The 16,534-nt window shown below is 38.4% G+C and overlaps 1 protein-coding gene across 1 annotated transcript in view; it reads left to right on the forward strand.

Annotated features, from left to right (window-relative positions):
- znrf1 (zinc and ring finger 1) overlaps nt 1-16,534 on the forward strand; it is a 53,818-nt gene that overhangs the window by 30,833 nt on the left and 6,451 nt on the right. The window contains exon 2 of the mRNA XM_053319567.1: nt 6,747-6,842. Coding sequence (XP_053175542.1) covers nt 6,747-6,842 — 96 coding nt within the window. The remainder of the gene's footprint in view (nt 1-6,746; nt 6,843-16,534) is intronic.

Raw genomic sequence — 16,534 nt, forward strand, 5'->3', positions numbered from 1 at the left:
CATTTTGAGTCGTTATCCAGCTTTGAGCGATGCTGCTTGCTGTATGTTAATTATTGTACCACTGCATTGAGTTGCTTCCTCGTACAACTTTGATTCACTGATGTTTTTTCATCACTAAAACATCACAGTGTTGTCAAAAAACAGGATAACACAGCATTTATTTTAGTTCAAGTGTGTGCTCTAAATGCAGAAAAGGAAATGTATGCAACCCCTGCAGCCACTACAAAAAACTAATGAAAATGAATGAGATGCTTTTTAAAAAAATGTCTGAATATAATATTCATTATTTGTAAATGATTTCCTTACCTAAAAGCCGTTCCAGTTTCCCTATCACTGAATGCGTACAGAAGGTAAATTAGTATGAGTATAATCACCAGCACCAGCTATTTGTACTAGAATGCTAAAATATTTATAGCATCGTTAGCTTAAAGGCACTGTAAAATAATGTAACTTCCCAAAAACGAACAGTTTTAGGAAACCAATTGATAGATAAAACTTAAAGCAAATCATTTATAAATGCAAAACTTTGTTATATTCATAAATACATAGATGAAGATAGGTGTTTCAGAGTTGCTAATGCTACTCATGCAGTTTAGCATGAGTAGGAAATATCAGATTATGCTAACCTAGCTAATTTAGTGAAACAGTATTAGCATGACATATGGCATGACATATGACATTTTATTCAGTGTCACGTTAGACTTGTCAACCACATTTTGTATTCAGTCTTAACGGGTCATGAATGCGCAAGCTAATGTTAGTTTTGTCTTTGTTCGGTTAAGCTGTGTGACATTTACTCCTGGCAGTCAGCAGCTGTAAATATCTAGTAAAAACTAATATTTACCCACTACTTTGTGTGCTTTATCATTTCGCGACTCGTAAATGTTCATCTAGGCTTATATTGTGACTTGGCTAAGTTTGAATAGCTATGAGCTCCAGAACAGTTTTGTGTAGCACTAAAAGTTGGAGTCAAAGGGGCATTTTTTTAAATTCTCGCTACCGCAGGAAATGTTGGTTGGGTTGTTTGTTTTATCAGTTACACAGTACACAGGATAGGCAGGGTGGGCCACACACATACACATAATGAGCATGGAGTCAAACTGTACATCTTATCTATAGATAAACTCTATGTATTGCAAGAGAAAGGCAGTACAAATGTATAACTTGTTCAGACATTGTTGGAGATAATGAGGAAGAATAAACTGGCAAGAAAATGAACTGAAACAAGAAAAGAAATATTGGTAGACAGCTAAGAAGTGGCAGGGAAACAAAAGATAAACAATAAAAGGAAAATTAAAGAACCCCTCACCGCTGGAGAGGCTGACAACATTTACAAAGCTAGATCTCAGCTTTGAATTGCTACTAACCTTAAATCCATTAGCCTGGGTTTCAATGCAGAGTTTGACTGTCCCATGATGGTCTGAAATCTGTTTCAGATGCTTTAACACTGTGACAAGAATAAAAGCCTGATGGAAATGACTCCTTATATAACATGTTGTGAAAATTGTTAAAAGGCTAAAAAGTTTCGTTAAGTGTTGTAGTTGCAACAGTCATCAGTTCTGTGTTTAGGGCCAGCGGCCTGGGGTAAAATTCCTCGTGTGCCTTTTCAGATCTTCTTTATAAAGGTTACATGCTCATACAGGCAAATGACAAGACACATTTATAACAGCTGTCTCCAAATATCCTCAGTCAGGAGCTGCTTTGGTATTGAGGTACCTACAAACGCAGACTTTCTTCCTTTATATTAACATTGTCAGGTTATCACATTCATTACATTTGTCCTCGTCTCTTCCACCACCAGATGCTGCACAGGACAGATTTGGCTAATTGGACTAATTTGAGCTCTTTAAACTGATCTAACAGATGAGACCATCACAAGATTCTCCTGATTCTATTAAACATCTTAATTGTTCACTTGATGTGTCTTTCCTAATTGAAGTAGATGGATGTTTTGTTTATTTAGAATTAGATGTGTCCTTTAAAGCAAAGGAAAATCTCAGGATTTGTTGTCTTTACATTTCTGTTCATGTATGGTTTAAACAAATGAGATTCAATATGTTAACTGGTGAGTTTTAGAGGCAGCTCTATTTTAGTGCCATGGATAGAACTGGCTAACTGGATAGCTGTTAACCACTGCCTCCAGTCATGCTTAGCTAGGCTAAACACATCCTGACTCCAGCACCTGACTTGTCACAGTAGGAAAAGCACAAGTGTTACTAATAACATTAACAAATGCCTCTGTTCAAGGGTCCCAGTAAACCATGTTGGTGTAAAAGTGAGTCAACGTGCAATATCGGGACCCTGAAACTTAAGAAGCTAAATGGAATTCAGCCGACTTTAATTTTAGTGTTTCAGTCTCATTTAATTTTAGCGCACTGTTGTTTAGTAGATCTGTTAGTATCTGTGCCATTCTTGTTTTTAATTTGAATATAACTTTAACTATATGAGGCAATCTTTGTTATGTAAAAGTACTCTCATTTACTTGCCTAAATGATGAAGCAGCACAAAAAAGTATCCTTATTATTAATACATCCTCAAATATGACCAAACTGTAAATGCCCAAACTGAATTATTGACTCTTCTAAACACTGGATACAAATATCACAATCTGAGATTGAAATCTAAACTGTCTTCTCAGCACTCATCAGTCCTGAGAGAGCTGGACTCACTGGTCTTTTCAGTGTTATTTGGTCTAAAGCGCATCTCAGTGAGTGAGCAGGAGTGTTTACCGACATCACCTGCAGTCCACAGTGATGACAGTCAAGAAAAATATTTGAGAGAAAATGTGCCAATTTGACATAAACCAAATCCTCTGAGTATACAGTGCAGGATTACTGGCACAGGTTGCTCAAACGCACATGCCTTGTGCGCTCTCACAACACTCACGTGCACACACTCTCACACAGGCACCACTATAATTAATTTATGATCCAGTCCTATGATTTATTTTTGTCCTGATCTGACCTTATGCGCTCCTTGAATATGAAATGTCTTCAAGGATTTGTGGTGCTTGGCTGGGTTGAAGGCAAACCTGCACACACACACACACACACACACACACACACACACACACTTACATCCACACCTCCCTGCCTTCACAGCTAGAGTCCTGCTGGACCATGTATCATAACCCTTCATTTCTCCTCGAATGCCTGAACTCTCTCACCTTCCTACTGCACCTCTTTTTCACTCATTTCCTCCGTCTCTCTCTGTGGTCGTCCCTATGGAGCATCTGAAAATAGCAGCCAAGGGAAAAGTGGGTCAGCTGCCATGTGTGAGGAGGGGGGGTTGGGGGGGTCTGTGTATAGTGAATTTGTTTGAGTGTGTGTAATCTAACAAATTGTCACAGGACTACATGTCAGGGTTTTTTTCCCCCTATTTTATTTAAGTGCTGTGCAAAACATTACAAACACCTGATTGTGGTTACAACTACACAGACGTTTAAGTGCATGGATCATGGTGTTAGCAGCACACAGGTAACACTCAACAGGTTTGCAGCACTTACAACTAAAAAATATATTTTTTCCCTCCCTTTCAAAAAACGGTGTGGGTGTGGTTTAACCAGATTTGATTGACAGCGGTCTGACAACATAAGCAAACAAACCCACAGCTGTCATAACATTTAATTCAAGTCTTGTTAAATCCTGATTGGTGCATAGACATATGTGACATCACTGATTCTCCCTCAAACCAGTGAGAAGAGCACCTAAAATGTTGGTCATTTCACTCGAGGGCACTTGACCTGTTCTTACTTTGGCTGAAACTTGTGTGTTCATATAGGACCTTATCATAGTAAGACACTGATTAAGGAAAGCCTGTAAAAAATGAATTGAAAGTGAAACATTTACTCTTCTGTCAAAATTATCTAAACTCTTTCCACACTGTAAGGATGTAATTTTGAAGTAGAATCACAAGATAGATATTATGCTCTGTTAAGGTTTGGAACCAGTAGTCTAACTAGATATAGTGCATTGTGGGAAATGTAGGATACTTTTTTTAAAAGTTTACCATATAGTACTGTATAAGGACTTGAAGTCAGGATATCATGGCCTCTGTTTCTCACAGGTCTTTTAACTTAACTCTGATTGAAGTACAAACAAAATCCCTGCAGTGCTCCTTAAAGTTCAAATGAATTTCTTTATACAAGCCCTTGATGTGTATAAGGAACTCAAAGGACAAGGAAAAAAGAAAAAAGAAAAGCAAAGAGAAAAAGGCAATGAACAGGACAAAACAAACTAACAGACCTATCTAATACTGACAGGAGTGCCCAACACCATGCAGAAAAAGAAAAACTTCTGAAAACATCCCTTCAGAAAAATAATAGAAATGAAAAAAAAAATCCCTAAAGAGATACAACTTCAAAATGTAAAATGTTCAAAAAGCTAAAACTGCTCACATAGAAAACACCTAGGCAAAGCCACTGGTCATATAAATGTAAATAATCTCATTGCAGCAGCACATGATTGGAGAACATTTTCAGAATGGATGCTATAATCACAACAAAACTGTGGCATTGTCACCAGAGAACATAATCGACCTTAAAATCTTTAATCAAATCAGTGAAAACAAAAAGGCTGTGATAAAAGGCACTTTAGTGTATGAGGGCATCAGTGGATTAAGGTTTTAAAAAAGAATTTGCATGATGAAGCTTGCTTGCACAGTGTGGTTTTTTTGGTGTTGCTTGTACCCAAACTTGATTTGCATAGTGACTAAACATACAGTAAGCTTGGTAAGCTTAAGTAATAGGGTCACAGCAAGCACGACTAAAAGCAGCTAAAACACATCACAATCTATCTCATCCCTCTGTTTACAGTGAAAGATTGCTGCTGTTTTGATCAGAAGTCTTCTTTTTATCACAGAGCAGTTGTGTCTGTTTTCAGCTGTGTGCAAACTCGGCTCATGTGGCCCAGTAGCTGATCTAATTATCTGTTATGTGTTAAACTAATATAGTTAGGCCTAATGGGTCCTATCCAAACAGCACAGGAGGGGACGAGTGAGAAGGCTCTGGCATTATAAAAGAAACAGGAGAGATACTGTAGTGTGTGTGTGTGTAAATGTGTGAGAGAGGATCAAAGTGGGTAAACAAGCAAGAATGCTCTGAAAAACAAGTACAGGAACCCAGTTAACGTTCAAACATTTATCAAAGAAAGGTATTTGTCATATTGAAGACGACAGATGTTCACTTAGGGGAACAGAGAAAAGATAGGTCCAGAGTTTGTTTTAATACAATGGCAATCTAGAGATAGCAATGACGGTTTGATGATCGTCTGGTCTTAAACCTGTCACGATAACTACTTTTGTTAGATGATAACAAAAGATGATTGTTAGTGTACCAATTTTCACTAGGTGTAATTTGGGAAACTTTTTTTTTTTTTGCAGTCTTTGCTTAATCACCTCAAACAGCCAATAAATGAACTATACAGATGTTAGTTGTAGCTAGCAATGTATATAGTGAATATGCGTGTGCTGTGCAACTGTGCATGAGTTCTTTGTGTTATTTTCCTTTAGGTTTTTGTCCTGTGTCTTCTTGTCTTGGCCTCAGGTTTGGTATAAGTTCTAAATGTTTGATCAAGTTGCATCCATTCATGTACAACCTGAACAAACATTAAGGTTCAGTCTAGCCATCATGAGGTTTCAGTCGCCCAAATCGAGTGGGTTTCTACGTCCTGTTAGTTTATTGTCCCAACAACAAATCTACATGCGACTGCTGGCATGTATTGCTGTCTGTGACAACCTTTGAGACCAACTTGGAAACCCAAACCCATTTAAAGTTTGGATGTGCCAAGAATAGCTATTGCTTTAAGTGAACATGTGGAATATGCTGCACAACCTAGCACACTAGCTGTAAAAAGGACAACACAAACACTCAGATCTACAAGCATGTACACACTTCATTGGAAGGCAGTGATTTCCATTCACAAGTCGTTCCTTGTCACACTGGCTTGTTTCATTTTACTGTGTTGACATAGTATTTATCTCCAATCATTGTGCTGACCTTTAGATGAATATAACACCTTTATCCTGCTTCACTTAACGTTTCCTTGTATGAAATGCAGCAGCTCCAATTCCTTCAGGTTCAATAGCTTTTCCAGAATAAAAGGAAAATGAGTAGTGTAACATGATTGAATGCCTCCAAGTACCTCTGACACTGACTATTTGTCTTTAGATTTCAGCTTCATGATAGATTTTAAAAATCTGTTATGGCCAAGGTGGACCTATTTTTAAAGGGCAATAAAGAAGTATTAAATATCACTATCATTAAATAGCCTTGCATTTCAACATTTGACCTGAACATCATTGTGCTTGATGCTCCAAGTAGACTGTGTGGTCCGGGTTGCTCTGTGCTTTCTTATGACAGAGATATGTGGCACAGCATCCACGCCTACTTTGTCACATTTTAACATCAGATGGTATCCAGGAGCCCAGCAGCACTTAATTCTGTTGATGGGTAATTTATCATCAGGGCTCCTGGACTTAAGATCATCACCTAAGAGGATAAATGTGTATCGTCATTCAAATTTGAAACTAATTTTTGAGCTTTTCCTTCAAGTACTCTTTATGTACAGTTACACCCTTTCATGAAATGTACTTTGTAATGATGGGTTAAAGGTGTAATGTGTAGAAATAAGTGGCATCATTCAGTTAGCCACTTAATCCTAAATACTGCGCATTTAAAGGTGTTCATGATGATGTTTATTGCATAAGTTTGTTGAATATTGACCTTTCTTTTCTGATGTTCTTCTTAGGATTCAAGTGTCCTGTCTGCTCCAAGTCTGTGGCGTCCAATGAAATGGAAGTTCACTTCATCATGTGTCTAAGCAAGCCTCGCCTCTCCTACAACGGTGAGCATCGTCTCTGTCTATTTCTTTCCCATGACAGGAAGCTTGTTGTTAATTGGAGGGGAAAGCTGGGCACTAAGGTAAATAATGAACTGATTTTGGCACTGGTTTTTCAAGATTATGTACTTTTATTCCTATTCATTGGGTCTTCCCAATATGGTGCCAAGGTTACCGTTTCTGCGAGAAATTCTGAGCTAATAAATATTCATGGGTAGGTGGATGTTTCTACAGACTGGCGCCTGTTGTCAAGATCGTCCTTTAAAAACTAGTAAATATGAAAAAGGGAAATGAGGAAAGTCATAAAAATTCATAGATTGCGTTTACACAACCTGAAATATTCAGTCAAGCATTTTTGGAAATACAAACACAACTGAGGCCCAGTGGCATCAGCACTCGCTGAAATATGTGACCGCTTTAGTTTCACAAGATGTTACTGGTCCCATCTGAGGCTCTTATGTCTGTATTTTTTTTTTCTTTTCACATTTGATTTCACTTCACTGGAGCAGTAAACTACAGGTCTGTGCATGGAGCCAAAATTACAGCGTAAAGTACAGCCTCTAACAGAGATAGCATTAACCACTATTCTGGTGTGAAAGCTGTCAATCAAATTCTGGTGCAGATTACACAACCAGACTGTGAGTGCCTGAGAAGCATATCTTGTTGCAGTTTTGGCTGATAATGTTCATAATCAATTCTTATTTCTGCTGTGCTTTATGACATTAGCAACAACAAGCAAACAGGCACACACTGTAAAAAAGGCACAGTAAAGTGCTGCGTGACTTCCTGTCAGTCAGAGTTTTCTCAGTGTATCTTTGTAACCATATGACTTGAAGACACAGTCATACATTTTTCAGGTTCTCTCTGGTGTCCCTGTGTTCGTCATTAATCCTGTAAAATGTAAAAATATTCTTAATGATTCATTTTAAACTTGGGGGCAGTTACATAAATGTGTCTAAATCAAATGTAATTTTGGGTGACTCTCACCATATAAAACCACGCTTAACCTTAGCTCATGGAAAAGGAGTGGAAAAGCAGTATCTTAGTAGGAGGTGTGTGTTTGGATTTCAACTGGCAAAAACTCATTTACATTTCCAAAGCCTGTGGTTTAAATCTGATTTATTAATTTCACCCTCGCCCCCCTCCTCCTGGTCTAACAACACTGGTGAGGAAGTGTGTGTGGAGGCCAACAGCCCTCTTCAGCTCCATATCTTTATATAGCTCCATATTGTGCTGTATTAGCTAAACTCCAGCCACTTTTGAGTGATCCAATCCCATCTGTAGGATTTAATTTCAATGTCTCATAATTAAATTCCACCCTCACATACCATTTTACTCAGTCATGCGTCACATTACCAAAGCTAAAGACACTCAAACTTCTGTTTCATCATGGCTCTTCGTGTACAGTTCCCTGTTTGTTTGTAATCTAGTAAATCAGTGTTAGCATGACCAGAACTAAAAGGCAACAATATGTCATTTTTCCTATATCTAGATCAAATAAACTGAACTTCAGGTGTGAACATGACGTTACACCAATTTCACCACATTTTCTTGTCAATACATAACCATTTTGCCTCTTAACAGGGAACTAGTTCTGCTCTAAGTGAATGTTAGAAGTAGCCTCTCCCTAAGCTAACGAAAGTAGCTTCTGTAGTTCTAACGTTAGCTTTCAGGTAGAGTAGTTTGAGTAGAGCTATATCACAGATGTTAAAAGATTAATTGATATCAACTACTGTATAGGACTGCAAAATTTGAGCACATTGTCATATTTATTGGGCAAAAAACAATAATTTATCAGTAATTACCAACTACAGCTCCCATGAATCCAGCATCCACTAAAATATCAAAATCTTATCTGTTGTTGTTGAATGCTAACAGAGTAATTGTATTACCCTGGTTAAAATAACAAAGGGATCACAAAGTCAATACTCAATTAGTTTAGAATGAAGAGGACAAAAAAATAGTATCATGTTGGTACCTTGTGAACATGCAAGAAACACTTTATAAGAAAATCCATTGTTGGCTTTAACATACAAGAAATGATCTGTTAGAACAACTGTATGAACAGTTTTACACATCATGGCTGAGTGCCACCTACCAAAATTGTGGCTTTATCACGAAGATCAATTGTAAAATACTATAGCAATGAGTGACAATTCCAAGATAAAATCCACACAAGAAGTTCTAGTACTGCTACTACATTTTTGGCCAGGAGTCTGAGAAGAACTATTCGAAGAAAACACAGCAGTCGATTTGAATGCAAGAGTTTCCAGGAACTGCTGTAGTCTTCTCAATACTGATCTACAGTTAACTTCATCGAGCAAATAATTGCATATTCCAGATAGGAATTTATGACATGCAACGCTCTAAGCTTTATAGTTTTATTCGATATAATTTTTCAAATTAATCAGATTGGATGACTGCCAAAAAAAGTAGAATAACTGTAATAAGCTGACCCTTCTGCTTTAAACACATCTTACAAGCTGAACAATTGTGTTCAGAAACCGGAGGTTTAATTTTAGAACGTGAAGTAGAAAAGGTGGAGCAGCATCTTTAAATTACATTTAGTGTGTCCTTATACACATGCAATGAAGTTTACCATCAATAACCTTAATGATCAATGCTCAGCTTGGTTGCATGAGGTCCCATGTGGTATATAAAAGGCCATGGTGTGCCAGTGCAGGTCTGTGGGAGCCACGCACGTCAGGCTCTTTTATTTTGCTTTTATTGATCGTCTGTGTAAGCGCTGCTGTGTTGCTCTGTTAGCTCATCCCTCACTGTCTGTCCACCAGGGCCCACTCTCTTTTCTCCTCAACCACCAGTTCACTGATTCAATTTCATGACCGCTAATCTATTACTTCTTAGTACATTTCATGTTTTTGGGGAATGATACTAAGATACTATTAGATGCAGTGGATCGTAAAAGGAATACAGCAAACTTGAGAATTTGTCAAATTGGTCAACCAATGAGTAATGAGATAACAAAATCATGTGAGTGTTCTGGGTAAATCATTGTGTGTCTGGCTGTTATCCTTCATCCTAACATTTCTTCTAAGTAATAATATAACGCATTGTAGCTTGTAAAGTTTAGCAAATGTAGACAAATGTATTTTGTGATTAAGCAATCCTTTATTAAGCCACTGCACTGTAATATTTGCACAATTTACCATCCAACATTAAATAGCATGTCACCTTCTGTGGTAAAAGGGAAAAAGTAGGCCCTCTTAGTAATTAGAAATGTTATTTCTGTTGTATATTTTATGTTTACCAAGGAGTTTACTTGCAACATGGCAGTGTCTCATTTTCTTCATTTTATGCTAGTTTTACAAGCGTAAATATAAACACAAGTTGTTCGCATTTAGAGAAAGAAAGATGTGTCCATGTCCTCGTCAACGGACAGTTAAGGGATAGTCAAATGAGTGGTGTGTTCTTTTTATGGCTGAATCCATCTACAGTTTCTTGGTTCCAGCTTTAGAAATGTGATGATTTGCTGTTATTCTTTGTTATATATAATTGTAATTTGAATGTCTAAGCCTGTTGGTTAGACAAAACAATCTATGGTAAATGGTAAATGGACTGTACTTATATAGCGCCTTTCTAGTCTTTACGACCACTCAAAGCGCTTTACATCACATCTCATTCACCCATTCACACACATTCATACACTGATGGCAGGGGCTACCACACAGGGTGCCAACCTGCTCATCAGGGGGAATTTAACCATTCATTCTCATTCATACACCGTTGGCGCAGCAACGGGAGCAATTTGGGGTTAAGTGTCTTGCCCAAGGACACATCGACATGTGGACTGGACGAGCCGGGAATCGAACCGCCAATCTTCCACTCTACCTCCTGAGCCACAGCCGCCCTATCTATCTGAAGACATTGGGCTCTGAGCTCTGACCTTAAAATAACTGTTACAATTTAGTCAAGTTTAGGCTACAAAGGCTATAATCAACTGTTGTTTTACATTTTTGTGTCTACTAACTATTGCATTAAATGAGATGTTTTGAGAAACCAACTGACCTCACCACTCTTAAGACTTGGAAGGATGAAAGGAGGTATGACACCCGTACATCATTCATCAGGTTTATTATTACTCTGTGTCCATAGTGGTACTCAGGGAGGTTAATGAAATAGAAATAGAGATGTACATAAGGAGCAAGGAAATGACTCAGTAATACTGCATCGCAGACACACTGTCTACCTTCCAGTCAGCTGTTTATTTCCTTGAACCGGCTGCTGTTTTAATTATGGCCTGGGATGGTGTTCCTGGTTGCCTCCATGGAGACAGGTGATTGACAGCAAACATGTCTGTTCATTGCCCCTAGCAACTCCTTGATTGACAGGTTACTTGTTGGACTCAAGACTGTGCACATGTACGTCTGATCTGGAGCCAGAAGGTCACCTTGTAGAAGTCTGTGTTTCATACTGTATGCAGAGTGGGTATAGTGTTGATGCATTTCCGATTATTACAATAATGTAACCACACAGAATAAATCATGTAAAGTTGTTCGAAGCAGAAAGGGAAGGGAGGTAATCTTACAGCTCCACAAATAGCTGTCAACTGGGCCCACAAGGCCAGTGCAGTAAAAATAATGTAAGTTTCAACCCTGCAGCTGAATTCAGACAGTGGGGGGAGAAGAAGATTGAGTGACAGAGACAGAAAGAGGAGAGTGAAACTGTCTTAAGGAAGATGGGATCCAGGGTGATAGAGTACCCTGATGGCTGATAACGGACGAGTGGAGAGAGGGTAAAAGGAGAAAGACTCCCATAATTTCTCTTTTTTTTCTCTCTAGCTCTGTCTGTCCTGTCACTCTTTATTTCCAACAAATTACTCTCTCCTATTCTCCCTCTGTCCCTCTCTACTCTGTGAGTCCGTCTTTCTGTCCCACTGTGTAATCTTTCTGTAATTTCTCTCTTTCTCTCTCTTTCTGTTCTCATGGGTTTTTGAGACCCACAAAAATGGGCCGAGCTGCAGCTTATCTCATTTCCCAGCATGCTCAGGGGTCTATTGTCAATCACCTGGGCCCGCTGACTGTCACACATCAGCACATCTCTGAGCAAGGCCGTTACACATGCATACTGCAATGTTTGTACAATACATGCAGACGGTTAACAGACTACACTGACTTTCTGGGAATGGTCACTTTTCTCAATGTGTCATTATTAGCGGCCAATCATCTGCATACATATTCTCATGTCATGTGTCATGTTAGGGTTAGGGTTGCTTTTGTGATACAACTCTTTTGGCTTGTGACTCTTTAAACTAAAATGAAGGCTAGTTGTTACAGGTTGTAGCACAAAAACAAAGACTTTAAAATGAAAATTCTCTCAAATCAGATTTTTAGAGGCCGAAAGACCTTAAGGTATCCATTGTTTTCCACAAAGGCTTGTTGAGTAATTATTTGACTCCTAAGACAGCGTTTACACAAAGTGTTCCAGCTTTATTTTAATCAATACAGCGGCCTCAAATCAGTTTGTGTATCTCTTTAATTTCACTTGTGCTTTGTGCTTGTAATCACAGCCAAGTGTAGTTTTAAACATCAAAACTATTTTCTTCAGCTTTTTGTGAATAACTACAGCCATTATACGTGTGGGCTACATTAAAAAAAAGAAAAGAAAAAAAAGTAAAGAACTGCTGGAATAAAACAACATTTTTGAATATGTTATCTTAGGCTTTGGGAAATTGAGATGGGCATTTTTCTTTTGGCACAGGGTGACTACAAGCAACCCACTGCACATCAGTGAAGCACATTTGGCAGGAGAAACGCACTACATACAACACAATCAATAATGGAAAGAAACACACAGATTTACCCAGATACTAAAAGTACCCATACAACAATGTAAAAAATACTCCATTACAAGTAAAACTCCTGTAGGAAAGATGCCCCTACAGTAAAAGTAAATAAGCATTAACCACTAGTACTGTAGTATAATGAGTGATGTATTATGCAGAATTACAGTAAAAGTACTGCAGTATTATGAGTGATGTAGTATGCAGTATTACAGTAAAAGTACTGCAGTATTATGAGTGATGTAGTATGCAGTATTACAGTAAAAGTACTGCAGTATTATGAGTGATGTAGTATGCAGTATTACAGTAAAAGTAGTGCAGTATTATGAGTGATGTAGTATGCAGTATTAAAGTAAAAGTACTGCAGTATTATGAGTGATGTAGTATGCAGTATTACAGTAAAAGTACTGCAGTATTATAAGTGATGTAGTATACAGTATTACAGTAAAAGTAGTGATATATTATTATATATGACATCATTAGATTATTAATAGTGAAGCATCAGTGTTAGAGCAGCATGTTACTGTTGTAGCTGCTGGAGGTGGAGCTAGTTTACACCACTTTATATACAGTTAGCTAGTTTACACTACTTTATATACAGTTAGCTAGTTTACATTACTTTATATACAGTTAGCTAGTTTACACTACTTTATATACAGTTAGCTAGTTTATACTACTTTATATACAGTTAGCTAGTTTACACTACTTTATATACAGTTAGCTAGTTTATACTACTTTATATACAGTTAACTAGGTGAAGTGGAAGTAAGTAGCATCAAATGAAAATATACTCAAGCAAAGTACAAGAACCTTGAAATTGCACTTAAGCACAGTACTTTAGTAAGTGTACTTAGTTACTTTCCACCACTGGAAATGCACAAAAACCTATTTTGTTTTATTTCTCATTACACTTTTTATATATAGTTTCTTTTTTAAAGTCTGACATCCATAATGTTTTTGTTATGAATATACCATCATCCTATATTTATCTGTATATTAAACACTACAGTGAGGTCAGGTACATACTGTACTGTAGGTGTACTGTGCGTGAGTTTGTGTGGAGCAGGTGAGGGTTATAGGTGGCACACCAAGTCCACGTGAGCTGACCACTGGATCTTTTCTGGGCTTCGACTTTGCATGATGATATTTTAATGCCTCCTGCTAAATATAGCCACTCGCACCAAGTGAGAGGGGGCCGGATACAGACATAGAAGTCAGGGGTGGTATGAAGACACAGAAAGCAAGAGAGAGAGAGAGAGAGAGAGAGTGTGTGTGTGTTTTAGAGAGAGGGAAAGAGAAAGAGAGAGGGAGGTTAAGAGATAAAAGAAAAGATAGCTCTTACAGCTCAGGTCACTGGAGGACACCGAAAAAACTGGGAAAAAGGGAATTTAGTGCTGTGATTCAGAGAAGCAAGGCAGCAACTCTGCCTAACTCATAATTGATGGGAAGGTGCAGGATGCCAAATGTCTGTTGGCAAGCCAGCAATCGGGAGAGACAGCTGAAAGTCAAGAGGGAGAGAGGGCCAGGTGAGGAGAGAGCTGATGATTGAGAGACCTGGGGAAGTCTGCTCAACCTGAGAGCACACACATCCCAAATCAGTTCTATCTCCCTGTGTTCTCGTTAGTCACATAGTTGATTTTCATATCTTAATTATCTATTTGTTCTGGTTTATTAAGGATTTGTATGCTCCACTACTGTAATAAAGGCCACTGATTGCGATCCTCTGACTTTTGTTGCTCATTGTATTTTGTCATAAAGCTTTTTGTAGAGTTTTTGGTTCATCGGTCTCTCTAAAAAGCTGAAACATGTTGCAGTTATTATTTGAATCATTAGTTGAGAAACATTTTGTCAGTCTGCCTTGTTTTAGCCGCCTCATTGTAAGCAGAGTAATACAGGATAACAGCATGACAGCCTGTAAACTTTACAAATAGTCTTGTCTAAGAATTACATAATACATAACTGATGGCAACAGTGAAAGTGAGGACAACATGATGCAGAACAGCGCACAACTTGTTTCTGTTTCACTGCTCCAGTGCTGAAAGAAAGCAAAGTCGACTAAACAGCTTTTAACCGCATGCAACTGCCGTCCTGGGGGACTGACTTCTCGACTGACAGCGCTGTCAGCAGCCTGCAGGAGTGATGCTCCGTGGTGTGCTAGGTTTTTCAAAATGATCTAATACCAGGACTCTCAAGTTGCATTTCTTCGACAGTGTAGAAATCTGACGTTTTCACATTACACGATGAATAAAAGCATTAAAACATGTCTTAAAGGTAAAGATATGAGACCCATGTAGGCTGTTAGAGCAGGTTAGTAATGATTATGTTGAGATAGATAAGAAAAAGCATAACATGCACATGACATATAAAGAAGTCCACGCAGCCTGAAGTGTCATTCTGAATGGGGATGACAGTGTCAATTAGGACATAAATTCCATACCTCATGATTTTAGTCTAATGCCAACATCCAGTGCCAGCGCAGGAAGTATAGTGTTCCTGGGATGTAATGAAGCAGAAAATAAGGGTATGGAGGTCGGGGTTGTGGATGCATGAGTTCGACTTTCATGCAGGAGTCTGGGGTTTGCATCCAATCACAGACTTGTGTTTATTGTTTGCCTTTTCGGTAACTTGAACCAAGCTCCTAGGTTGACTAAGCCTAACCATACCTTAACCATAATGCGTTTGCCATAACCACAATCTTTCCTGAACCTTAACCATACCGAAGTTCCTATGCATACATTGTAGAAAGCAAAGGATTGGATGTAAAAAAAACAAAAAAACAAAAAAAAAACACTGTCAGTTAGGCTTAGGCTTTATTCATGGTCACCTTAGGCCAAATCATTATGATTATTGCTTTCCTTTGTACACAAAAAATAACACAATCTAGAGGACAGATTATCATGAAACCTCTGACCACAGTCATGTTCCAGAGGATGAACCTTTCTCATTTTCAATATCTGATGACCTTACCTCAAGCACCAACATCAGGACAAACTTAAGGTTTTTAGACCTACAACTCATGATGCTCTTAAAAAAATCCAAACATAAATTCCTTCCTCTTCAAACCAGTGTCTTGTTAAATAGACACTTCTTCCTACATCAACCTCTAAGAGGTTTTTAAACCTTTACTACAATGTACTACAGTGTGTTACTCCGTGCTTTACTGCAATGACCTAGTTCCAGATCCGGGAAAATGTAATTTGAGGTCATATGGTGGTACATGAGGGGTTAAGTGTGGTTAAATGTAGCTGCAAGATCATGAAAGGCTATAAAAATTAACAATGAAATCTTCAGTCAGTCGTGGTTAACTAGAACAAAGGTGATACACTCTCATTTGATCCAGTTAAAAGCCTCACAGCTGAATTTTGTACCATCTGAATCAATGTCAAGAAATTTCGGCTGATGAGTTAGGGCACTAACTTCATCCAGATCATCATCGGAAGTAAATGACCTCATTTTTCAACCGTTTTTGCAGGTGAAGGGGAAACAAGATTGAACTACCCTCTTTAGTTGATTATTACAGCTCAGGTCAGATGTTGTCTTTAGATTTAATACACTCTGTGCGTGCTGTCAAACTAGCAAAATCGTGTCTGTTTTTGAGAATCGAGTGTTTCCTGGTTGGGTTTGTATACTCAGGAAACTCAAGGAAGATGAAGAGGAGGATGATGAGGGCAGAGCTGCTATATTATCATCAGACGGTGTATGTAGACGTGTTCCTCCAATTTAATCCGGAGTGCTCAGTCTGGGAGATGCTGGGTGTCTTCGAGGGGGTGACAGAGGATGAAGGATGGAGGGATGTGCCACAGTGAACAATAGAAGAAAGGAGAAGGGTCAGGACAGGAGAGAGAGAGAGAGATAGACAGGCAGAAGGAGGAGTAGAGCGGGGTTATGGGAGTTTGTT

Source organism: Scomber japonicus, chromosome 5 (assembly GCF_027409825.1).
Source record: "Scomber japonicus isolate fScoJap1 chromosome 5, fScoJap1.pri, whole genome shotgun sequence".
NCBI lineage: Eukaryota > Metazoa > Chordata > Actinopteri > Scombriformes > Scombridae > Scomber > Scomber japonicus.